The sequence below is a fragment of the Catharus ustulatus genome, chromosome 24 (genome assembly GCF_009819885.2).
Source record: "Catharus ustulatus isolate bCatUst1 chromosome 24, bCatUst1.pri.v2, whole genome shotgun sequence".
Taxonomy (NCBI): domain Eukaryota; kingdom Metazoa; phylum Chordata; class Aves; order Passeriformes; family Turdidae; genus Catharus; species Catharus ustulatus.
The window spans coordinates 7,237,669-7,261,400 of record NC_046244.1 but is presented as its reverse complement, the minus strand read 5'-3'; the positions used below and the strand labels follow the sequence as shown (position 1 = coordinate 7,261,400).

At 56.9% G+C, this 23,732-nt stretch overlaps 1 protein-coding gene across 7 annotated transcripts in view; it reads left to right on the top strand.

The window, feature by feature from the left end:
• SAMD11 (sterile alpha motif domain containing 11) overlaps positions 1-23,683 on the top strand; it is a 103,796-nt gene extending 80,113 nt beyond the window's left edge. For 4 of the 7 annotated variants that reach the window (XM_033079479.2, XM_033079480.2, XM_033079482.1 and 1 more), the window contains exons 9-14: positions 8,212-8,327; positions 8,625-8,703; positions 9,494-10,179; positions 16,134-16,258; positions 18,199-18,309; positions 21,353-23,683. In XM_033079479.2, coding sequence (XP_032935370.1) covers positions 8,212-8,327; positions 8,625-8,703; positions 9,494-10,179; positions 16,134-16,258; positions 18,199-18,309; positions 21,353-21,568 — 1,333 coding nt within the window. In that variant the 3' untranslated portion in view covers positions 21,569-23,683. The remainder of the gene's footprint in view (positions 1-8,211; positions 8,328-8,624; positions 8,704-9,493; positions 10,180-16,133; positions 16,259-18,198; positions 18,310-21,352) is intronic. The other 3 variants (XR_004420031.2, XR_006163107.1, XR_006163106.1) reach the window with 3 other exon arrangements.
• Positions 23,684-23,732: the final 49 nt, after the last annotated feature.

Below are 23,732 nucleotides of genomic sequence, written 5' to 3'. Positions count from 1 at the left end.
GAAGGTTCCTTTGCAGGAGCAGCAGAACTGGGGTGTGTTGGTGGAGCAGGGCTGGAATGAGCTGATCTTTAAGGTCCTTTCCAGCCCAAAGCAGTCTGGGATCACCTCACAGGGTTGTTATTTCTCCCTGAGGGTCACCCTGTGTCCCCTGCTCCCTGTCAGAAGTGAGCTGGCTGCAGCTGTGCTGTGCCAGCTGTTCCTCCAGGTGTTTTTGGGAGTGCCAGGAGAAGCCCTGGCTGTGTGTTGAGAGCAGGGAAGTTCTGTGGGTGGTGATTCCTGCCTTACATTCCCTGTTAGCCTTGGGTTTGTGCTTGGGGTAAATCACTAAATGCACCTTTACCCTGGAGGAACAGAATTTCCAGAGGTGCAGGTGGGCACTGGCAGGGGAGGAAGCTCCTCTCATTCCCAGGTGGATTTCTGGTGCCTCCTTTCCCAGAGAAGTGCTTGGCACACTGTTCCAATTCCACTTCAGCTCTCTCTGAGCAGCTCAGCTCAGCTCTCAGCTCTGTGAGCAGGAACAATAACCAGTGACTTTTCTGTCTGGCAAAGCAGGAGGGGGAATCCCCCCCTGGTGACCCAGTTGTGTTTGTCAGGGCAGTGCTGGTGTTTCTGCACAGTGCAGGGAAGGTGCCTGGCAATGGGAGCTGTGCCTGCAGCTCTGCAGCTCCCAGCTGGGCCAGGGGACACTTGGCAAGGTGGGTGTGCTCAGACATTTGTCATTAATTAATGAATTAATCATTATATCTTTGCTGGTCAGAAACAGCCTGGGAGGTTTGGCTTTGTGGGGATGAGACACACAAACTTATAAATATGGATTTTTTTGGGCCCTGCATCTCTGCTCCCTTCTGCATCTCTTGGAAGGAGTCAGTGAAACTGAGACCTCTTGCCAAAAGCAGACTCCAGCCACAGCCTGGGGAATTCATTTGGTTTCATGGTTTTGGTTTCCTGGATGCTTTGGAGATGGATTCAGCTGGGATGTGAGGTGCCAGGGCCTGGTGCTCTGCTGGGGAGGATGGTTCAGAGTTATAAAAAGACTTGGAAGAGGAGAGGGTACAACTGAAAGGTGCCACTGTAAGCACTCCAGCCTGGAGCTCTTCCCATCCCCAAGCTGCTGCCTGTCCTGGCAGGTGGCTGTGCCCTGCAGAGCTGCCTGCATCCTGCAGAGCTGCCTGGATCTGCTCCTTGCCTGCTGCCTCCAGGATTTGTTGGCAGGGTTCTCCTGGGCTCCTCCAGCCTGGCGTGTTCCTCCTGAGCTGCTCATCCCTGCTCCTCTCTGTGTGCAGCCTGGGGAAGATTTCCTTGGAGGAAAACCTTCCCCACAGGAAGATTTCCCTTGAGGAAAACCTTCCCCACAGAAAGATTTCCTTGGAGGAAAACCCTCCCCACAGGAAGATTTCCTTGGAGGAAAACCCTCCCCACAGGAAGATTTCCTTGGAGGAAAACCTTCCCCACAGGAAGGTTTCCTTGGAGGAAAACCCTCCCCACAGGAAGATTTCCTTGGAGGAAAACCTTCCCCCCAGGAGGGGCTGAGAGGAGCTGGGGCAGGGGCTCTGGGGTGGAGCTCCCTGCCTGGGTTTGATGCATCACTTGTGTGCTGGGTTGTTTTTTGTGCCTGCAGTGTGAGCTGTGGGGTCTGGGGGCTCTGCAGGAGCAGAGGCAGGGCAGGTGCTGGGGCAGGTGAGGTGGGAGCACTAAGGGCTCTGTGCTGAGCACTCAGGGCTCTGTGTTGAGCAGGCTGTGGCAGCACTCAGGGCTCTGTGCTGAGCAGGGAGCACTCAGGGCTCTGAGCAGGCTGTGGAGCACTCAGGGCTCTGTGCTGAGCACTCAGGGCTCTGTGTTGAGCAGGTGAGGTGGGAACACTCAGGGCTCTGAGCAGGATCTGGGAGCACTCAGGGCTCTGTGCTGGGCAGGTGAGGTGGCAGCACTCAGGGCTCTGAGCAGGCTGTGGCAGCACTCAGGGCTCTGTGCTGAGCAGGCTGTGGAACACTCGGGGCTCTGAGCAGGTGAGGTGGCAGCACTCAGGGCTCTGTGCTGAGCAGGTGAGGTGGCAGCACTCAGGGCTCTGTGCTGAGCAGGCTGTGGCAGCACTCAGGGCTCTGTGTTGAGCACTCAGGGCTCTGTGCTGAGCAGGCTGTGGTCAGGGCTCTGTGCTGAACAGGCTGTGGAGCACTCATGGCTCTGAGCAGGCTCTGGGAGCACTCAGGGCTCTGTGTTGAGCACTCAGGGCTCTGTGCTGAGCAGGGAGCACTCAGGGCTCTGAGCAGGCTGTGGAGCTCTCAGGGCTCTGTGTTGAGCACTCAGGGCTCTGAGCAGACTCTGGGGGCACTCAGGGCTCTGTGCTGAGCAGGCTGTGGCAGCACTCAGGGCTCTGTGTTGAGCACTCAGGGCTCTGTGCTGAGCAGGCTGTGGTCAGGGCTCTGTGCTGAGCAGACTCTGGGAGCACTCAGGGCTCTGAGCAGGCTCTGGGAGCACTCAGGGCTCTGTGCTGAGCAGGGAACACTCAGGGCTCTGTGCTGAGCAGGCTCTGGGAGCACTCAGGGCTCTGAGCAGGCTCTGGTAGCACTCAGGGCTCTGTGCTGAGCAGGCTGTGGAGCACTCAGGGCTCTGTGCTGAGCAGGCTGTGGTCAGGGCTCTGTGCTGAGCAGGCTGTGGCAGCACTCAGGGCTCTGTGTTGAGCACTCAGGGCTCTGTGCTGAGCAGGCTGTGGCAGCACTCAGGGCTCTGTGCTGAGCACTCAGGGCTCAGTGCTGAGCAGGCTGTGGCAGCACTCAGGGCTCTGAGCAGGCTCTGGGAGCACTCAGGGCTCAGTGCTGAGCAGGCTGTGGCTCACAGCTCATCCCCAGCACCCCAGGAAGGCACCAGGAGAGCCAAGGAGCCCGGGGTGCTGCCAGGCTGAGGTGCCAGCTCGCCCCCATGCCAGGGCACCCACTGCTCCCTCCCCTGCAGGAGCTGACAGACACCAGGCTCCAGCCAGAGGCTTCCTCTGAGCAGAGCTGAGCCCAAAATACCCAGCCTGTGTTTTTGGATTCCCTCCTGCCCATCTGCTGCTGCTACGGGTTGTTCTTCCACCGCCTCGTCCCTGCTGCTGCTTGGGGGAGGTTTGGGGAGGTTTTCCTTTTCCTGCCCTCCTTGGGCACCCATCCTGTGCTCCCTGGGCTCATCTGCTGCTCTGGGCAAAAATCCTGCCCTTCCTGGGCTCATCTCCTGCTCTGGGCACCCCTCCTGTCCTCCCTGGGCAAATCTCCTGCTCTGGGCTCACATCCTGCCCTCCCTGGGCTCATCTCCTGCCCTCCTTGGACTCACCTCCTTCCCTCTTTGGGGCAAATCTCCTGCCCTCCCTGGGCAAATCTCCTGCTCAGGGCACCCCTCCTGCCCTCCTTGGGCTCGATCTCCTTCCCTCTCTGGGCAAATCTCCTGCTCTGGGCACACATCTTCCCCTCCTTGGGCACCCCTCCTGCCCTCCCTGGGCAAATCTCCTGCTCTGGGCACCCCTCCTGCCCACCCTGGGCTCATCTCCCACCCTCCCTGGCCACCATCTCTCTCCTGCTCTTACCCACCCCAGCCCTGTGCCCCCCTCTCCTCTCTGATTTTCTGATTTTTGCCCTCCCTGGTTGCCATCTGTCTGACTGCTCTGCAGAGCAAAGGGCAGAGAGCCTGCCCTGCTGTGCCCAGTTTGGTTTCAGCAGCAGTTTGGCTTTGGAGGGGCAGCACACAGCAGTTTTTGGCTTTGGAGGGGCAGCACACAGCAGTTTTTGGCTTTGGAGGGGCAGCACACAGCAGTTTTTGGCTTTGGAGGGGCAGCACACAGCAGTTTGGCTTTGGAGGGGCACAGTCTGGCTTTGGAGGGGCAGCACACAGCAGTTTGGCTCTGGAGGGGCAGCACACAGCAGTTTTTGGCTCTGGAGGGGCAGCACACAGCAGTTTTTGGCTTTGGAGGGGCAGCACACAGCAGCCCCTCGCTGCCCTGGGAGGGCAGTGCCAGCTCATGTTCTTTTCCTGCCTGGAAATCCCGCACAGCATTTGCAGCAAGGCCTTTGATTTTATTTATTCTGCCTTGCTGGCAGTGTCTGGGGATGGCAGAGCAGCGAGGAGCTCTGTGCCTCCTGCCTGTTACCTCGGGTTTAAAGTGTCTCTTCCTATCAAATGCAGAGCAGAAGAAAGCAGAGCTTTCATGCATTCCTTCCCCCCCCCCCCCCCCCCCCCCCCCCCCCCCCTTCCCTCTTCTTCCATCCGTTCTAAATTTATTTCCATGCCTTGCCGGTTCCAATCTGCATTTCCTGACCCTCTCCCATCTCCAGTCACAGCCTGTGCTCCCAGCCTTCCCCCAGAGCTGGGCTGGAGCCAGGGGGGAGCTCTGCCCCGGCCTTGGGAGGGTATGATGGGGTTAAAGTGAAAGGCTTGGTTTTAACAGTATAATGTGTAACCCCATAATGACTTTAAATATTGATTATTTGAAGGCCATTAGTGCTTATTGTTAAAGAAAAGTCGATACTTTTTAAGCCTTGTGAACCATTTGTCTCCTGTTAAAGGACATATCAAATTTAGCAGCGTGCAGTGCAAATCCCCTAATACCCTGCTCACAAGCCTCCAGCTGGCATTTTAGGGGGGGAAGAGGAAAAAGGGGGCAGGGGGAGGAATGTGCAGCAGCACAGAATTGCTCTCTGCAAGGTAAGGACAAGGCTTATCAGATGTAATTGCCAGGGGCTAAATTCACCTCGGAGCAGGGCACTGTAATTCTGAGCTGTGGAGGAAGAGGAGGAAGGAATTTAATGGGGGATTGGAGGCTGACAGGAGCCTGGCAGGGGATGCAGGGCTCAGTGTTGGGTGCACACCTGAATGGAAGCACAGCAGCCTTTGTGCAGCTCTCAGGAGGTTTTTGCTCAGTTTTTTTTAACTCAGTTCCTTTTCCCAGCTGGCTGGGCAGTGTGGGAGGGCTGCCCAGCCCTGTGCCAGGGCACAGCCTGGCGCTGCTGCTCCCTCCTGTGCCAGCTCCCCGTGCCAGGGCTGGGCTGGCTGGGCTGCCAGGGGGCAGGGCAGGCTCTGTGTTGGCTCTGTGGGGTGGCACACAGGGTCTGTGGGACCTGGGGCAGGGCTGGGCAGCATCAGGGTCCCTGCAGGGAGGAAAATCCCCTCTAGCCCAACCACTCCTGAGCATCCCTGAGGTCTGTGCTGAGCAGCCCAGGTGCACTGACCATTCCATGTTTGGCCATCTCCAGCCTTTTTTTGTCTCTTTTGGCCATCGGGGCTCCCTGCTCTGAGCTCAGAGCTGTGACAGTCCCAGCTGAGGGACCTCGGGCTGCTCCCCTGCCCCACAGCAGCTCTGGGGGGTGTTTGGGGGAGCCCCAGGGCTCTGTGTCCTGCTGTGCCAGGCAGGGGTGGTGGCAGCGTGTGCCAGTGTGTCCCCCTGGGTTTCCTAAACCTTGGGGCTCGTCCCCAGTGGGTGTTGGAGGGTGTGGGACTGCTGTGTCCTGTCCAGCCCCTCTTCTATTCCCCTCCAGCTGCTCATGGCATCAGCTCCAGGAGTGGTGGCTTTGTCCCTTTGCTGCATCCCATTGCCCAGGCAGGCTCTGAGGGAATGAACTGCACAGTCTGGAGCAGATGGCAATTCCTCAGGGATCAAAGTCGTGCCCCTTAGCACAACATGAAATCACAAAAACAACCTGGGACGAGCACTGGGCTGCCCATGAAGGGAGAACCTTGCGTTTTCCAGCGCCCAGCCCTGATCCCCATCCCACCCTGGCATCACTCCAGGAGCTGCTTTGTTCCTGAGCTCTCCAGGGCACCCTGGCTCTCCTCCAGGACCCCCTTCCCCGGCCACGCCACGGTTAACACCGCCTTGATTCCCTAAATTGCTCCTTATAAAACGAGAGCAGCACGTCTGCCAGGCTCGTCTCGCCGTGATTACAGCTAATTACCATCGAGCGGACACCTCGGAGCCCCCGTCACGCCGCTTTAATTGCGCGTTTTTCATCCGCGGGGCCGGCCCGGGTGGCAGCAGCACTTGCCAGCCCGGCGACCGCGGCCCCGGCTAATTGCGAGGCCTCGGGGATTAGGGCAGGTGATTACACACTTGACGCTGTAATTACATCAGCAGCGCTTGGCTGCTGCCCCGGCTCGGAGCCGAAGGTCGCGGGCGGCGTTACCTGAGATTAATTGGAGCTGCCAGCGGAGCGCGGCGGGCGCACGGCGGCATTAACATTGCAGGAGCCCCCATCGATCCCCGGCGCCTGCAGACACCGCCGGCTCCGCAATTAGCCGAGAGGAGAGCCGGGGAAGGGGGGGAACAGAGCCGGGAGGCGGCCACGGGCAGCGGAGGCAGCCGGGGAAGGGGAGGTGGGGATGGGCGCGCAGCGGGAGGAGGAATTTGGGAGGGGAAGCGCGGCCGGGTTGGTGTTTGGAGGGGTTGTGCTGGATGAAGGGGATGAAGCTGGGCTGGGAGGGTTTGTCCTTGTTCACTTCGTGCCCAGGAGTTCTCGGCTGGCTTTCCATGAGCAGATCCGTGTCCAGGAGCTGATCCATGCCCATGAGCTGATCATTTCCATGAGCAGATCTGTGCCCATGAGCTGATCATTGCCATGAGCTGATCTGTGCCTAGGAGCTGATCATCCCCATGAGCTGATCCATGAACAGATCCTTGCCCAGGAGCTGATCCATGCCCAGGAGCTGATCATTTCCATGAACAGATCCGTGCCCAGGAGCTGATCCATGCCCATGAGCTGATCATTTCCATGAACAGATCCGTGCCCAGGAGCTGATCCATGCCCATGAGCTGCTCATTTCTGTGAGCTGATCATCTCCATGAGCAGATCTGTGCCCATGATCAGATCCATTTCTGTTTCTATGAGCTGATCCCTGCCCATGAGAGATCCATGCCCAGGAGCTGATCATCTCCATGAGCTGATCCATGCCCAGGAGCTAATTCATGCCCAGGAGCTGATAATTTCCATGAGCTGATCCGTGCCCATGATCAGACCCATTTCCATTTTTTTGAGCTGATCCATGCCCATGATCAGACCCATTTCCATTTCTATGAGCTGATCCCTACCCATGAGCTGATCCGTGCCCATGATCACACCCATTTCCATTTTTTTGAGCTGATCCCTGTCCATGAGCTGATCCATGCCCATGATCAGACCCATTTCCATTTTTTTGAGCTGATCCATGCCCATGATCAGACCCATTTCCATTTCCATGGATCCCATTTCCAGACCCATGGATACCTGGGATGCTCCCGTTGCTATCCCCCCTCTGCAGTGCCTCTGCACGTGCTGTGTGTGCTGCAAAGTCACAGGCACCTTCTGCCTCCCTCTCCCTTGCCCTCCAGCCTCTCTTGGAGCAGATTTTTCCAGGGAGATAGTGTAAAATGAAAATAAACGGCCCCGCACTTGGCTGTGCCTCTGGATGCCCTGCTGAAGGTAATAATGTTGTAAGTGGCCATCAAAAGGAATTAAGGGACGTGCAGCCGGAAAGCAGATTTGCTTGCAGGCTCCCAGGGCAGATTTGACTAATGGAAGAGACCTTGGCTCTTATTCCCTTCCTGCCTTTTTTTTTTTTTTTTCTTTTCCTGCCTTCCCTCCTGCTGCAAGTGCTCCCTGCCTCTTTTCCAGGCATTGCCCCTTCCCACCACCCAGTCCTGCCTCAGTTTCCCCAGCCCCTGGTATCTGCTGTGCCCATTCTGCCTGGCCTCACCCTTCTCCAGCAGGATTCCTTCCCACTGATCCCATTGCCCTTCCTGCTCTCACCCCTCTCCTGTATTTTCCTCTGCCTCACTTCCAGCTTTCCTCTCCAGAATTAAAGATCAGGACAGGGTTTTTGCAAGGTGATGCCTTCATATCCTCCCAAACCCACCCTGCAGCCCCTCAAACGCTGAATTCCTTCTCAGGTGTGAGGCAGTGGAGGCAGAAACCCAAATATGAGAAGGGAGGGGCAGATGCAGCATCTTCAGCTCTCCCCTTTAACCTGGGCAGGGAAAATCCTTTGGACAGCAGGGCTGAAAGGCACAGAAACAAAGTTGGGACCTGGGGAGTCCTGGCTGCTTTCTTCCCCTTCTGGTCCTGCTGCTTTTGTTTTTTTCTCTTCATTTTAGAAGCTCTGCATGAGGCTGGAGAGGCAGCAGCCTCTGGGGCAGGATGCAGCTCATCTGCAGCCAAGATGTTCTTCCTGAGCCAGCCTCCAGGTTTCCAACAAGGCTTTATTTTCTGCTTGCTGCAGGGAGATCTCCCACCCACCGCCTCTGCTGTCGCCCCAGAACGCTCCCCACATCGCCCTGGGGCCGCACTTGAGACCCCCCTTCCTCGGGGTGCCTTCAGCTCTGTGCCAGACACCAGGTGAGTGCTCGGGTGGGGCAGCCAGGGCAGGGCAGAGGTGCAGCCTGTGGCAGTGAGCCCCACACACATTTTCTGTGTCAGCTGTGCCAGCTTCCCCTGGCTCTGCAGCAACAGGAGCAGATTCCTTGGCTGCTCCTCCTGGCACTGAGAGGGGCTCTGAGCACACAGGAGGGCTCAGGGTCCCTGTGGGGAGCTGGCCCTGGGGCAGGGCAGTGCTGGGATGAGTGACCCCAGTGTTGTCACCCCAGTGTTGTCTCTGACCTCAGTGTTGTGACCCTGGTGTTGTCCCTGCCCCAGGTTACGGCTTCCTGCAGCCAGCGCAGGCAGAGATGTTCGCACGGCAGCAGGAGATGCTACGGAAACAAAACCTGGCCAGGTGAGAGTGAAAAGGGGCTGGGGCTGGGGGGTGAGCAGGGGACACAGCAGGGTCTGAGTGAGGGGTCTGGGGGGTGAGCAGGGGACACAGCAGGGTCTGAGTGAGGGGTCTGGGGGTGGGCAGGGGACACAGCAGTGTCTGAGTGAGGGGTCTGGGGGTGAGCAGGGGACACAGCAGGGTCTGAGTGAGGGGTCTGGGGGGTGGGCAGGGGACACAGCAGGGTCTGAGTGAGGGGTCTGGGGGGTGAGCAGGGGACACAGCAGGGTCTGAGGGCTGGGGGGTGAGCAGGGGACACAGCAGGGTCTGAGGGCTAGGGCAAAGCTCTGCAGGTGTGGACCTGTATTTTGTCTCTGGTAGCTCTTTTACCAGCACCTGAGAGTGCTGATATCAATGAGTGAACTCTCAGCAGCTCACATCAGACCAGAGATCCTTAAACGACTGTTCCACAAGAATTTTTATTTCATGTGAAGGGTGGTCGAGCAGGATCCCCAGAGACCAAGGGCAGACAGTGACATTTATGGGTTCAAGGGGGATTGAAATTACAACCAATAGAAAGTTACATAAAGGGCAGCATCCAGTCTAAGTCAAAAGTTCTAAAGGTGAACTGACCAATAATTTCTAGCCAATTATCTTCCAAAGTGGAAGGAGAGTGACCAAATTCTTAAGGAATTCAGCTCAGCCTTGGTGTCTAGGAGGCCTTGTCTGTTAAGTAATGCCAGGGACAGATGGTTTTGGGGGGAATCTCAGCCACACCCGCACACCAAAATTCCGGAACTCTCCACAACTCCAGGCTGGAGATGTCGGCCGAGCTGATCCGCCAGAAGGAGCTGGAGAACCTCCACCGGCAGAGGCTGCTGGCCGGGGACCCCCTGAGCCTTCACCCCGCGCTGCCCCCCGACCACCCCGCGCTGCGCAGCGTGCACGACGTCCCCGAGGGCCACGCGCTGCGCGACGAGCTGTCCCGCCGCAGCGCCATGCTGGTGCTGCGCCACAACAACGCCCCGCTGCTGTCGCTGACCCCCGGCGGGCCCGGGGCCGCCACGCCGCCCAAGGAGCAGCCCCGCAGGCCCGCAGGAACCCGCAAGGCCGCGCAGCCTCGAGCGGAGCCGCAGGGAGAGGCCCGCGAGCCGCGCGCCAGGGACGGCGGCCAGGACTGTGCCGAGGAGGAGATGAAGGACTCGGAGAGCGACGCCGAGGACAAGGCCGAGGGGCTGAAGGGAGAGGGAGGCGCGGGAGCGGAGCTCAAGGAGGGCAAGGACGGCGCGGGGAAGGCGTGTGAGGGGGCCAAGGAGCCCAGCGAGGTGGTCGCGGCCCCCAGCGTCGCCTGCAGCTCCTCCAGCGCGGAGTCCCCCAGCCACCTGCTCGGGCCCGGCGGCAGCAAGGCCGAGGGGAAATACCTGCCCCCAGCCTCCCTGCCCGCGCCACAGCCGCTGCCCTTCGGCTTCCCCTACACCATGAGCCCCTACTTCCACGCAGGTGAGGGGCTGGGGGCACTGGGGGTGCTGGGGGCACTGGGGTGGGGGAGCAGGGAGTGCTTGGCAGTGCTTGGGTTGCTTTGTCAGCTTCTCTTCCTTGTTTCAAAAGGAAGGATTTCCTCATGGGAGGCTGGTCAGGTGTGGGAAGGGTTGTGTGTCCATCCCTAAAGGGGTGTGTGTCCATCCCTGGCTGTGTGTCCATCCCTGGCTGTGTGTCCATCCCTGCATGGTTGTGTGTCCATCCCAGCTGTGTGTCCATCCCTGCAGGGCTGTGTGTCCATCCCTGGCTGTGTGTCCATCCCTGCAGGTTTGTGTTTCCATTCCTGGTTGTGTGTCCATCCCTGCAGGGCTGTGTGTCCATCCCTGGCTGTGTGTCCATCCCTGCAGGGCTGTGTGTCCATCCCTGCTCTGTGTCCATCCCTCCAGGGCTGTGTGTCCATCCCTGCTCTGTGTGTCCATCCCTGCTCTGTGTCCATCCCTGCAGGTGTCCAAGGAAGGATGGACGTGGCACTCTGTGCTCTGGGTTTGGGGACAATTTGGGCATTGATCAAAGGTTGGGCTCGGTGGCCTTGGAGGGTTTTTCCAGCCTGGTTCCCACATCCCTCAGTGCCAGGCTGGAAAAGCTGGGCTCAGCTGGGCTCAGCTGGGCTCTGTGCCCCACTGTGGGGCATTTCTCAGTGTCACAGGCACTGGGAGAGCTGGGCTGGGTGGGACAGGCAGGCAGGGAGGGCACAAACAGAGCCTCAAACCCCAAACCCCGATGTGCCCAGCTAATTACCTGGCAGAGCAATTAGCAGCAGGCACAAGGAGGGAGAAGGGGGGGCTGTGCTCTGCTGCTCCCCACACCAGGAGCTGCCGTGAGCCCATCCCTCATTAGAGCTGCCTCCCAGGCAGGCAGGAGGAAGCGATTTTTCAGTGACAGGCAGGTGGCCAGGATGATAAATATTCCTGCTGCCTTGGGCTGCCCAGGCTCCCTCGCAGGAGCCTTTTCCTCCCGGCCATTAAAGACTGGCTCCGTGTGCTCGTGGCTTGTGAGAGGCTCTGCAGGCAGCCCTGGGCTGGGGCTGGCTCCCCTCCCTCCCTCCCTCCCTTCCCCAGCAGTGTGTGAGTCGTTGTAATAGCCCATTTATTATTATCACTTTGGATTTATATCACCAGCACATCTCCAGGCCCCGGCACAGCTCCAGGCTGGGTTTCCCTGCCCGCCTCTCCTGGTTTGAGCAGCCTGTGCCAGGGCTGGAGGTCTTTTCCTCAGGGCTCTTTGGTTCTGGCTGGTTTCACACAGTGCTGGGGCTGCTCTGCCTGGGGTTTTGGGCCCTGCTGGGCTGCTCCAGAGCGAATCTCCCACCTGGGAATTCTGGGGAGGACGGGTGTCAGCCTGGGAGGACGGGTGTCAGCCTGGGAGGACGGGTGTCAGCCTGGGAGGACAGGAGCGATGTGGGATGCAGCAGCAGGGGTTGAGGTGGGAGTTCAGCAGCTGAAATATTGAGGGTGTATGGATCCAAGGGCTGCAGGCATCCTGGGGGGAGTGAAAACTCTTCTGGGGCTCTGGGGGACACAAAGCACTGGGGCTGGAGCTGCTCTGGGTCAGGAGCTGCTTTGGGGGCTGGAGCTGCTTTGGGGCTGGAGCTGCTTTTGGGGCTGGGGCTGCTTTGGGGATAGGAGCTGTTTTGGGATAGGAGCTGCTTTGGGGACAGAAGCTGGAGCTGCTTTGGGGACAGGAGCTGGAGCTGCTTTGGGGACAGGAGCTGCTTTGGGGACAGGAGCTGCTTTGGGGCTGGAGCTGCTTTGGGATAGGAGCTGCTTTTGGGGCTGGAGCTGCTTTGGGGCTGGAGCTGCTTTGGGGACAGGAGCTGCTTTGGGGGCTGGAGCTGCCTTGGGTCAGGAGCTGTTTTGGGGATAGGAGCTGTTTTGGGTCAGGAGCTGCTTTGGGGGCTGGAGCTGCTTTGGGGGCTGGAGCTGCTTTTGGGGGCTGGAGCTGCTCTGGGGCTGGAGCTGTTTTGGGGGCAGGAGCTGCTTTGGGGGCTGGAGCTGTTTTGGGGCAGGAGCTGCTTTGGGGGCTGGAGCTGCTCTGGGGCTGGAGCTGCTTTGGGTCAGGAGCTGTTTTAGGGGCTGGAGCTGCTTTGGGGACAGGAGCTACTTTGGGGACTGGAGCTGCTTTGGGGACAAGAGCTGTTTTGGGGGCTGGAGCTGCTCTGGGGCTGGAGCTGCTTTGGGGCTGAAGCTGGAGCTGCTTTGAGGCTGGAGCTGTTTTGGGATCGGAGCTGTTTTGGGGATCAGAGCTGCTTTGGGGGCTGGAGCTGCTTTGAGGCTGGAGCTGTTTTGGGATAGGAGCTGCTTTGGGGATCAGAGCTGCTTTGGGGGCTGGAGCTGCTTTGAGGCTGGAGCTGCTCGGTCCCTGCCCGAGTTATGGATGAGGCAGCCGGGCCGGGTCGATTCCCTGAGCTGCCTTCGGGGCTGTGGCTCGATGACCTCATCTCCTCAAGGTTTCAGCAGCCTCCTCCTCCTCCTCCTCCTCCTCCTCCTCCTCCCACCGCCCTCCCGCAGCCCCGTCCTTCGGAAAAGGTGAAGGATGGAGTGTGCAGGAGGCTAAAATCCTTGTATTGATTGTAGTCTGGAGAGCAATTAACGGCAGCCTTGTGCTGCTCCTGACCCAGCCCTCGGCGGGGGGACGGCGGGGTGAGATGGGGAAGGGGCTGAGATGGGAATGAGAAGGGGCTGGGATGGGGAAAGGGATGGGATGGGGAAGGGGCTGGGAAGGGGAAGGGGATGGGATGGGGAAGGGGATGGGATGGGGATGGGGCTGAGATGAGGATGAGGAAGGAGCTGGGATGAGGATGAGGAAGGAGCTGAAATGAGGATGAGGAAGGGGCTGGGATGAGGATGAGGAAGGAGCTGAAATGAGGATGAGGAAGGGGCTGGGATGAGGATGAGGAAGGAGCTGAAATGAGGAAGGGGCTGAGATGAGGAAGGGGCTGAGATGGGGAAGGGGCTGAAATGAGGATGAGGAAGGGGCTGGGATGAGGATGAGGAAGGGGCTGAGATGAGGATGGGGCTTAGATGGGGATGAGGCTGAGATGAGGATGAGGAAAGGGCTGAGATGAGGAAGGGGCTGAGATGAAGATGGTGAAAGGGCTGGGAGCAAAACCCATTGTACCCAGAGGTGTCTGGCTGCCAGGGGGTGGTGGCACTGTGTCCCCAGCTGTCCCTGGGTGCTGTGCCCGTGCTGCTGAGCCCTCCTGCCCTCCCTGCCCAGAGCTCTGCTCGCCATGGCCCCTCTGCCTTCTCCTCCTGGAGCAGCCGGGTGTGGGGAGGGAATTCCAGCTGGGCTGTGCTGGGGACACCTGTCCTGGGACGATGGATTCCTCTCAGGCTGGCCCCAGCTGCTGGAGCGCTCCCTAATCCATTTGCAGCCCCTGGACCCTCATTTATCACGGGCCAGACAGAGCGGGGCTGGCAGGGAATGGCTCTGCCCTTTGTGGCTGACAGGTCATTATTGGGATATTGGGATGGGAGGTGCGGCCCTGCAGCCGCCTGGCACCGATTTGTTCTCATTGTCCCATTTGTTCTCATTGTCCCATTTGTTCTCGTTGTCCCATTTGTTCTCGTTGTCCCATTTGTTCTCATTGTCCGGGTGTACACACGGGAGGGGACACAGCCACGCTCAGGGGAAAGGCAGGAGCTCCAGGGAGCTCAGAGCTGGGGATGCTGCAGGAAAAAGGGACCCTGAGCAGCTCCAGAAATCCTTGAAATCCTTGCCAGGATTGTTGCTGAGTGCTGGCAGGGCTGGGGTGGGAGCAGAGGGACCAGGGGGCACCTGGACACCAACCCTGGCCAAAGGCAGCCAGGATGGAGCTGGGGAAGGTCTGGGGAGGGACAAAGGTGAGAGAGGAGCAGCCCTGTCCCTGCTCCAGACCCTCTTCAGCATCTCCTGAGAGCTCCTCTGGATTTTGGAGAGCTCCAGCCACGACATCCCAGCTCTGGGGCTGCCCCTGCTGTGGCTGTGGCACAAACCCAGCCTGACACAAATCCCTGGGTGTTCTCTGTCCAGGAGCACTGGGAGTGTGCAGGGAGCTCTGGGGGTGGGACAGCAGCCAGAGCTGTTCCCTGCCCAAATTCGAGTGATGCAGGGGCAGGAGGGGAGCAGGAAAAGGGGAAGGGAAATGTGTGCAATGATTGCAGAGCCTCTGCCTGCTCCCTGTGCAGCCCCTGCTGCTTTAAAGCATCTCCTGGGCACGGTGACTTCTGTTAAAAGCACATCCTGAGCTTTTCCTGCTTGCCTGGGTGTGCTGGAGGCTTTGCAGGGAGTGTGTGTGGCCCTGTGTGTGCCTCTGCCCCTTTCCCTCAGCCCTGGGCTGTTCCCCAGGGAATTGGCTGCTCCCAGCCATGCTCTCCACCCTGGTGTTGTTTTATCCATTTCCCCCTTGCCATTCCCTGTGGAAGTGCTGTCCCAGCTGCTGTGGGCTGGAGCAAGGGTCATGTCCATCAAATCCACCAGGGAAGAGCCCCAAGCCCCCAGGACAGATAATTTTGTCCTGACAGGCTCCTGGGAGGAATATTTTTCTCCTGGCAGTTCCGTTCTGCACGCCCTGAGCAGAGCAGCTCAAACCCCTCATAAACTTCCCCTGGCTGAGAATCCTGAGTGTTCTCCTCCCTATAAATGTCCCTGAGCTCTGCTGGTCCAAACACCCCACAGCAGGGAGTTCAGGGGCTCACATTGGCTTTCCCCCACCCTAGAGAGGAGCTTTTGGTTTGTTCTGTGTCCTCCTTTTCCCCTCAGCAGCTGGGAGTTACCTGAGCTGTTCCTGTCTCCATTTCCATTCCTGTCTCCATTTCCATTCCTGTCTCCATTTCCATTCCCTGCCTCTCCTGCTCCTCTCTGACTTACCTGGGGATTTCTTGGAGATTCTGTCAGGCTCTGCTGCCCCCAGCCCCACCTCACCTTTTGTGTCCCAGGGCTGGATTTCTGTTCCCATCCCCTCGTGTCCCAGGGCTGGATTTCTGTCCCCATCCCCTTGTGTTCCAGGGCTGGATTTCTGTGCCACATCCCTTCCTGTGCCAGGGATGGATTTCTGTGCCCATCCCCTTATCCCTCCATGTCCCAGGGCTGGATTTCTCTGTCCCCATCCCCTTATCCCCCCAAATTCCAGGGCTGGATTTCTGTGTCCTGTCCCCTCATCTCCCCATGTTCCAGGGCTGGATTTCTCTGCCCCATCCCCTCGTGTGCCAGGGCTGGATTTCTCTGCCCCATCCCCTCATCCCCTCGTGTTCCAGGGCTGGATTTTTGTCCCCATCCCCTCATCCCCCCATGTTCCAGGCCTGGATTTTTCTGCCCCCATCCCCTCGTGTTCCAGAGCTGGATTTCTCTGTCCCCATCTCCTCATCCCCTTGTGTCCCAGGGCTGAATTTCTCTGCCCCATCCCCTCGTGTTCCAGGGCTGGATTTCTCTGCCCCATCCCCTCCTGTCCCAGGGCTGTCCCCGCAGCCCCTCGTGCATTTTGGGCTCTGACAGCATCACCCATCACCAGCCAGGGCAGAGCCAGCCCCACATCTGGGGCTGGGCAGGATGGAGAAGGAGCCCTGGAAGCAGCAGGAGCTCCCCAGTGGTCCCAGTTGTGATTCTGAGCACGTTGCTGGAGAGGAGCCCACGGGGCAGAGTTGGTGGGGTGTGAGCACAAACTCCTGCAGGCTCTGCTGCTTCCCCTGCAGCTGAGGAGCATTAAACACATGAAATGCATTAGCTGGGATTTTTCCTTCCCCCTCCCCCAGCCCGGGCCCTCCAGGAGGAAGAGGGCTGTGAATTGACCCTGCCCAGCACTTTAATTGACAGGTCATTAAAGATGAATGTGTGGCTGGAGAAAAATATTCAGATTGCAGGCTGCTTGTTGTCCGTGTGGGATTTTAATGATTTATGTTCCTTTCTCCTCGCCACCCCCCTGACTCCAAACAATCCAGGCACCATGGGAGGTCTGTTCCTGGACGGGGAGGAGAGCCCAGCGCTGGAGGACATCAGCAAATGGACAGTGGAGGATGTCTGCAGCTTCGTGTCCAGCTTGTCTGGCTGCACTGAGTACACTCAGGTAAATCCCTGCAGCCCTGGGCTGGCCTGGCAGGAGCAGCCCCAGTCCCTTTCTGAGCTTTTCCTCGTGGATTTTTATCTCATGGATTGCCAGCCAAGGTGTGGGGTGAGAAATGAGGGAGCTCAGCAGGTGAGGATGGGGATAGGGGCAGGGTTAGGGCTGAGCCTGAGCCTAGGTAGGACAGGCTTTGTTAAAACCACGTGGAAAAGCAGCCTGGCTGTGGGGCAAAGAGGAGAGGGGGACAGGGATGGGGATGTTTGTGATGGGGATGGGGCACAGGGAGGGACAGGGATGGGGATGTTTGATGGGGATGGGGCACAGGGAGGGACAGGGATGGGGATGTTTGATGGGGATGGGGCACAGGGAGGGACAGGGATGGGGATGTTTGATGGGGATGGGGCACAGGGAGGGACAGGGATGGGGATGGGGCACAGGGAGGGACAGGGATGGGATGTTTGTGATGGGGATGGGGCACAGGGAGGGACAGGGATGGGGATGGGGCACAGGGAGGGACAGGGATGGGGATGTTTGATGGGGATGGGGCACAGGGAGGGACAGGGATGGGGATGTTTGATGGGGATGGGGCACAGGGAGGGACAGGGATGGGGATGTTTGATGGGGATGGGGCACAGGGAGCCTTCCAAGGGCAGGGATTTGGGATGTGCTTGGGTTCTGATTGTGCTGAGAGGGGTCTGGTAGGAGGAGAGGGATGGTGGCTGCTCTGAGAGCTCAGGAAAAAGGCTCTAAACCCAAAATCCCACCTCCTGCCATTCCCAGTGGGGAATGACCACTGCAATTACCTGGAAAACCTTGGGAAAAGTGCAGGAATCTTCAGCACAACCCTCTGGCAGGAGCATCACCCCCTCCCACCTTCCAGAACCAGGAAAGCTCTGCAGAATTCTCTGGAATGCTGTCATTCCAGAACCAGGAAAGGCCTGTAAAATTCCCTGGAATGCTGTGATTGCAGAACCAGGAAAGCCCTGCAGAATTCCCTGGAATGCTGTGATTCCAGAGCCAGGAAAGTCCTGTAAAATTCCCTGGAATGCTGTGATTCCAGAGCCAGGAAAGTCCTGCAGAATTCCCTGGAATGCTGTGATTGCAGAACCAGGAAAGGCCTGCAGAATTCCCTGGAATGCTGTGATTCCAGAATCAGGAAAGCCCTGCAGAATTCCCTGGAATGCTGTGGCTCCAGAGCCAGGAAAGCCCTGCAGAATTCCCTGGAATGCTGTGATTGCAGAGCCAGGAAAGCCCTGCAGAATTCCCTGGAATGCTGTGATTGCAGAACCAGGAAAGCCCTGCAGAATTCCCTGGAATGCTGTGGCTCCAGAGCCAGGAAAGCCCTGCAGAATTCCCTGGAATGCTGTGATTGCAGAACCAACAAAGCCCTGCAGAATTCCCTGGAATGACAGCATTCCAGAGCCAGGAAAAGTCCTGCAGAATTCCCTGGAATGCTGTGATTGCAGAGCCAGGAAAGCCCTGCAGAATTCCCTGGAATGCTGTGGCTCCAGAACCAGGCTCAGGCAAACCAGGGAAGTTCAGCACCACTAAATTTGGCCAGGACTCAGCTTTGTGTCTGCAGCAGAGCTGGGGCACACCCTGGGGATGCTTTTCCCAAATCCAGGCTCTCTGGGGAGGGTTTTGGCTGCAGAGGAGGGGAAGGAGGGGCTGCAGTGACTTGAGCTGGGTCAGAGAGCTGCAATAAAAACCCTCCTGTGGCCACTGGGGGGGTGATACAGGCTGGGAATATCCAGGGCTGGGAATATCCAGGATAAAATCCAGGCTGAGGATTTTGGAGTTCACCTTTTCCTGGGGCAGCAGGGGTTGCTCAGGGGTGTCGCAGGTGAGGTTCAGGGGTGTCACAGGTGTGTCACAGGGGTGTCAGAGGTGTCACAGGTGTGTCACAGAGGTGTCACTGAGCCTGCCCTGGCTCTTCCCCTCAGGTATTCCGAGAGCAGGCCATCGATGGGGAGACCCTGCCCCTCCTGACAGAGGAGCACTTACTGAACAACATGGGGCTCAAGCTGGGGCCTGCCCTGAAGATCAGGTCACAGGTAGGACAATCTCCTCCCCACAACCCTGACACCATTTAAAGCTGTCCCCAGGGCTGTCCAGAAAGGGCTTTGTCAAATAGCAGTTATTAAGCAATAATTCAGTGGTAATTCTGTCTCAAGAACGCTTGATGTGTCCTTGAGAGCTCACCTGGAACCTGTCACAGCTGGCTCAGGGAGAAATCCCCACCTGGAACCTGTCACAGCTGGCTCAGGGACAAACCACTGACAGAACTCAGTGCCCAGGGGCAGAAATAAATGGTGCAGGATGAGGGGTGGGAGGGAAAAGGGGGCTGCTCCCATCCCTCTTCCCTCAAACCCTGCTGGGTTCTTTGCCCACTGAGGGCTCAGAAAATCCCTGCTGAGCTGTGCTGTGTCCCCTCAGGAGCTGGGTCCTGGCAGGGCTGTGGCTGTCACAGCCCCAGCTCCCCAAACCCCCAGCCCTGCTGGTGCTGGAACAATGAGAGACTTTACTGCTTTCCCTGTTTATGAGGGGGCTCATAAAAAGGGGCTGTGGGCAATTGTTCCCCGTGGGTCAATTCAGGAGGAAATAAAACTCTTAAAAAACAAGAGAGCCCTGCACAGCTCAGAGCTGGGGTGGGGGGGATGTGAGGTAGGGGCTGGAACTTGAAAAATTCCTTCAATTTAATCAGTGGTGGGTAAAGCTCTGTGGGAGGGGGAGCAGGGCCCTGGTGCTGCTCCCTGAATAAAGTCCCACTTGTCTGGCTGCAGCAGGTTTTGTTTAAGCTCAAATGGGAAGCAGCTGTGGAGGCAGGAGAGCTTCAGGAGAGATTCAGGCTCCCCCCAGCATTTTTATTTTCCCTCCCTGCCTTGGCCTGTCTCAGAGCAAAGCCCTGTTCAGTGTCCATGGGTGAAAGGGGCAGGAATGAGCCACCCCCTCCCCTGGGGTGTCCCAGCACACCTGGGGGCTCCAGCAGTGCCCACAGACAGGAGCAGGGCTGCAGGACACAATCCTGAGGGAATGAGAGAAGGAAACCTGCCCTGGGCAGGAGTTAGGTGCTTTGGGAATGGGAGTGCTTCATTCCAGAGAATTCCATAGAATGGGGGGTGGGAAGGACCTTAAACCCCTCCAGTGCCACCCCCTGCCATGGGCAGGGACACTGCCACTGTCCCAGGGAGCCCCAAACTGTGTCCAGGGTGGGATTTGTACATAAAACCCCTTCTGCCAGCAATTCTTGGGGTTCTGCATCCCAGGGAGCCCCAAACTGTGTCCAGGCAGGTTCTAAACACACCCAGGGATGGGATTTGTACAGAAAACTTCTGCCAGCAAATTTTGGGGTTCTGCATCCCAGGGAGCCACAAGCTGTCTCTGAACCCACCCAGGGAAGTGATTTGTACAGCAAACCCCTTCTGCCAGCAGCTCTTGGGGCTCTGCATGCCAGGGAGCCCCAAACTGTGTCCAGGGACGGGATTTGTACAGAAAACTTCTGCCAGCAAATTTTGGGGTTTTGCATCCTAGGGAGCCCCAGGCTGTGTCCAGGGATGGCTCAAGCACACCCAGAATGGGATTTGTACAGAAAACTCCTTCTGCTATCAGTTCTTGGGGTTCTGCATGCCAGGGTGCTCCAAGCTGGACATGCCAAGCTGGCTCTGAACCCATCCAGGGAAGTGATTTGTACAGAACTCCTTCTACCAGCAATTCTTGGGGTTCTGCATCCCAGGGAGCTCCAAGCTGTGTCCAGGCAGGTTCTAAACACACCCAGGGATGGGATTTGTACAAAAAACCCTTCTGCCAGCAATTCTTGGGGTTCTGCATACCAGGGAGCTCCAAACTGTGTCCAGGGATGGGATTTATTACAGAAAACCCCTTCTGCTATCAGCTCTTGGGGTTCTGCATGCCAGGGGAGCCCCAAACTGTGTCCAGGGATGGCTCTGAGCACACCCAGGATGGGATTTGTACAGAAAACTTCTTCTGCCAGCAATTCTTGGGGTTCTGCATCCCAGGGAGCCCCAAACTTTGTCCAGGGATGGGATTTGTAGGATTTGTGCAGAAAACCCCTTCTGCCAGCAATTTTTGGGGTTCTGCATCCCAGGGAGTCCCAAGCTGTGTCCAGGGATGGCTCTAAGCACACCCAGAATGGGATTTGTACAGAAAACTTCTTCTGCCAGCAGCTCTTGGGGTTCTGCATCCCAGGGAGTCCCAAGCTGTGTCCAGGCTGGTTCTAAACACACCCAGGGATGGGATTTCTACAAAAAACCCTTCTACCAGCAATTCCTGGGGTTCTGCATCCCAGGGAGTCCCAAACTGTGTCCAGGGTGGGATTTGTACAGAAAAACCCTTCTGCCAGCAGCTCTTGGGGCTCTGCATCCCAGGGAGCTCCAAGCTGTGTCCAGGCTGGTTCTAAACACACCCAGGGATGGGATTTGTACAGAAAACTTCTTCTGCCAGCAATTTTTGGGGCTCTGCATCACAGGGAGCCCCAAGCTGGACATGCCAAGCTGGCTCTGAACCCACCCAGGGATGGGATTTGTACAGAACTCCTTCTACCAGCAATTCTAGGGGCTCTGCATCCCAGGGAGGCCCAGGCTGTGTCCAGGGATGGGATTTGTACAGAAAACTCCTCCTGCCAGCAATTCTTGGGGTTCTGCATCCCAGGGAGCCCCAAACTGTGTCCAGGCAGGTTCTAAACACACCCAGGGAAGTGATTTGTACAGAAAACTCCTTCTGCCAGCAACTTTTGGGATTCTGCATCCCAGGGAGCTCCAAGCTGTGTCCAGGGATGGGATTTATTACAGAAAACCCCTTCTGCAATCAGTTCTTGGGGTTCTCCATGCCAGGGGAGCCCCAAGCTGTGTCCAGGGATGGCTCTGAACACACCCAGGGATGGGATTTGTAGGATTTGTACAGAAAACCCCCTCTGCCAGCAGCTCTTGGAGTTCTGCATCCCAGGGAGCTCCAAACTTCTTCCAGCAGCTCTGGGTGCTCTGCACTGACTCTCCCCGGTGCTGGGGGATGCTCCAGCCTCTCCCCTTCCCCTCTCTGACGTTTTCCCCCCTCTCTGATGTTTTTTCCCCTCTCCCACAGGTGGCCAAGCGCCTGGGCCGGGTGCTGTGCATGGCCGGCTTCCCTCTGGCGCTGCCGCTGCGGCCCCAGGAGCGCGAGGTGGCCCCGGGGGAGCCGCGCCCTCCCTCCACCGGCAGCGTGGCCTCTCCCTTCGGACCCCTCCCCACCACCAGGGGCTCCCCCAAACAGGAGAACGGGACCCCCCTGCTCAGCGACACCCCCAAAGCCCCCTCCTAACACTGCAGGAAGGGAGCTTCTAGGTTTTTTTATTTTTTTTTTTTTGGATGCATTTTGCTTTTTTTTTTTAAATTTTTTTTTTTGGTCGTTTGGGGAAAATAATAAAAAGAACCACGGAGAAGATTTCTGAACTGTCAAAGTGTAAAGGGAAGGAAGGAAATTTATCCAAAGATGTTGGCGTGGGACGATGCTGAGTGAAGAGGATGCTGGAGGATGGAGGAAGAATTCCTGATCCTTGCACACTCCCCAGTGGAGCTGGAGGTTCCTGCCGGGAATCAGGGGCAGGAATCACGGACAGGAACCACGGACAGGCTGCTCTTGGCCTTTGGAACTCCGAAAAAACCCAAAAAACTCCTCCAGGCGCCTCCAGAGCTCTCCTCCTCCCTGCAAACCGGCCTCAGCTCCTCATTCAGGTGTTCTATGCATCTCTAGCAACTTTGAAAACAATACCAAAGACAGCCAAAAAAGGATAAAAAGACAAAAAAAAAAAAAAAAAAAAAGACAGCAAAGCAAGGAAACGCAGGCTGGAGCTGCCGTTCGTGTTTACTGGTGCAGATGGTACCGAGCCCTGGGCTGGCACAGGGCACAGGGCACTCCCAGCCCTGCCAACCCAGCCCTGCCCTGCCCTGGGGGTTCTTTCCAAGCCTTGTTCCAGAGGTGGATGCATCCTTGCATTATTGTGGATGCATTCTTGCATTACTGTGGATGCATTCTTGCATTATTGCACATCCTGGGCACACAATGGGCAAAAAAAAAATTGAGTTTTTACTACTGTGAATGAGCTGGGAACTCCCGGGGTGAGCTCCTGTGAGCTGTACAGTTGTGAACAACAATCACATGTGGTACTTTTCTCTCTCTCTGTCTCTCTCTCTCCCCCCCTCCCCAATCCCCGTTTTTTTTTGGGGTTTGTTTTTTTGTTTAAACGTTGCACGTGCTGCCGTTTTTTCTTACAGAATAGCTTTGGTGGTACTTTAGCTTCTTTATATTGTAAAAAAAAGGAGAAAAAAAAAACACCATTATCCATCACATCACGATAAAAATGCTTTCCAGCAATCAGTTTAAATAAAAAAGAAAAACACTTAATTTACAAATGGTAACTGGGCTTTTCCCGAGGAGTTCTGTCCTTCCTTTCCTGGTGCAGCAGAGCTGCCAATTCCTGCCTGGAACTCAAAGCCAGAGCCAGGAGAAAAAGGGAATTCTTCCTCCTTGGCAAGAACAGGTAAGTTAAAATCATTTACCAAATGAGAATCTTTTATTTACAGCCAAGGTGGTGCAGTTCTCACCTGGGCAGGATCATTTTGCTTTTCTTTATTCATCCATCCTCACACATCATCCCCAACCCAAGAAATCTGAATTTAAAGTTTCCTTCTGCAGCACTCTCAGCACTTTGAACTGATCAAAGCTCTGCAAGAGTCTGTGCAGCCCTGGAGGCTTTTTGGGCACCAGGGAGGGTTGGTGAGAGCCCCAGAGCTAAATCTGAGGAGGAACCTTGGACAAAAACCTCCTCCCTTGCAGGAGCTGAAGTGAATCCTGATTTGAATGAGGGGTTTTTATCCCCTCTGGGAGCAGTTTTTACTGGCCTTGACTTGGCCACGGTTTTATTGGTACCAAAACCAGAACTGGTAGAAAAAGGTGGAAAATCCAGGTTGAGAAGTCCAGGTTGAAAGGTCCAGGTTTGGTTGAGGGGTTCAGGTTCAGAATTCCAGGTTGAATTGAGAAGTCCAGGTTGAGTTGGAAAATCTAGGTTCAGTTGAAAGGTCCAGGTTGAGTTGAAATGTCCAAGTTCAGAATTCCAGGTTGAATTGAGAAGTCCAGGTTCAGTTAAAATGTCCAGGTTGAATTGAGAAGTCCAGGTTGAATTGAGAAGTCCAAGTTGAAAGGTCCAGGTTGAGTTAAGAAATTCAGGTTCAGAATTCCAGGTTAAATTGAGAAGTCCAGGTTGAACTGAGAAGTCCAGGTTGAGTTGAAGTGTCCAGGTTGAAGAGTTGAAGTGTCCAGGTTCAGTTAAAATGTCCAGGTTGAGTTAAGAAATTCAGGTTCAGAATTCCAGGTTGAATTGAGAAGTCCAGGCTGAGTTGAAGTGTCCAGGTTGGGTTGAAAGGTCCAGGTTGGGTTGAGAGGTCCAGGTTCAGAATTCCAGGCTGAGTTGAAGTGTCCAGGTTCA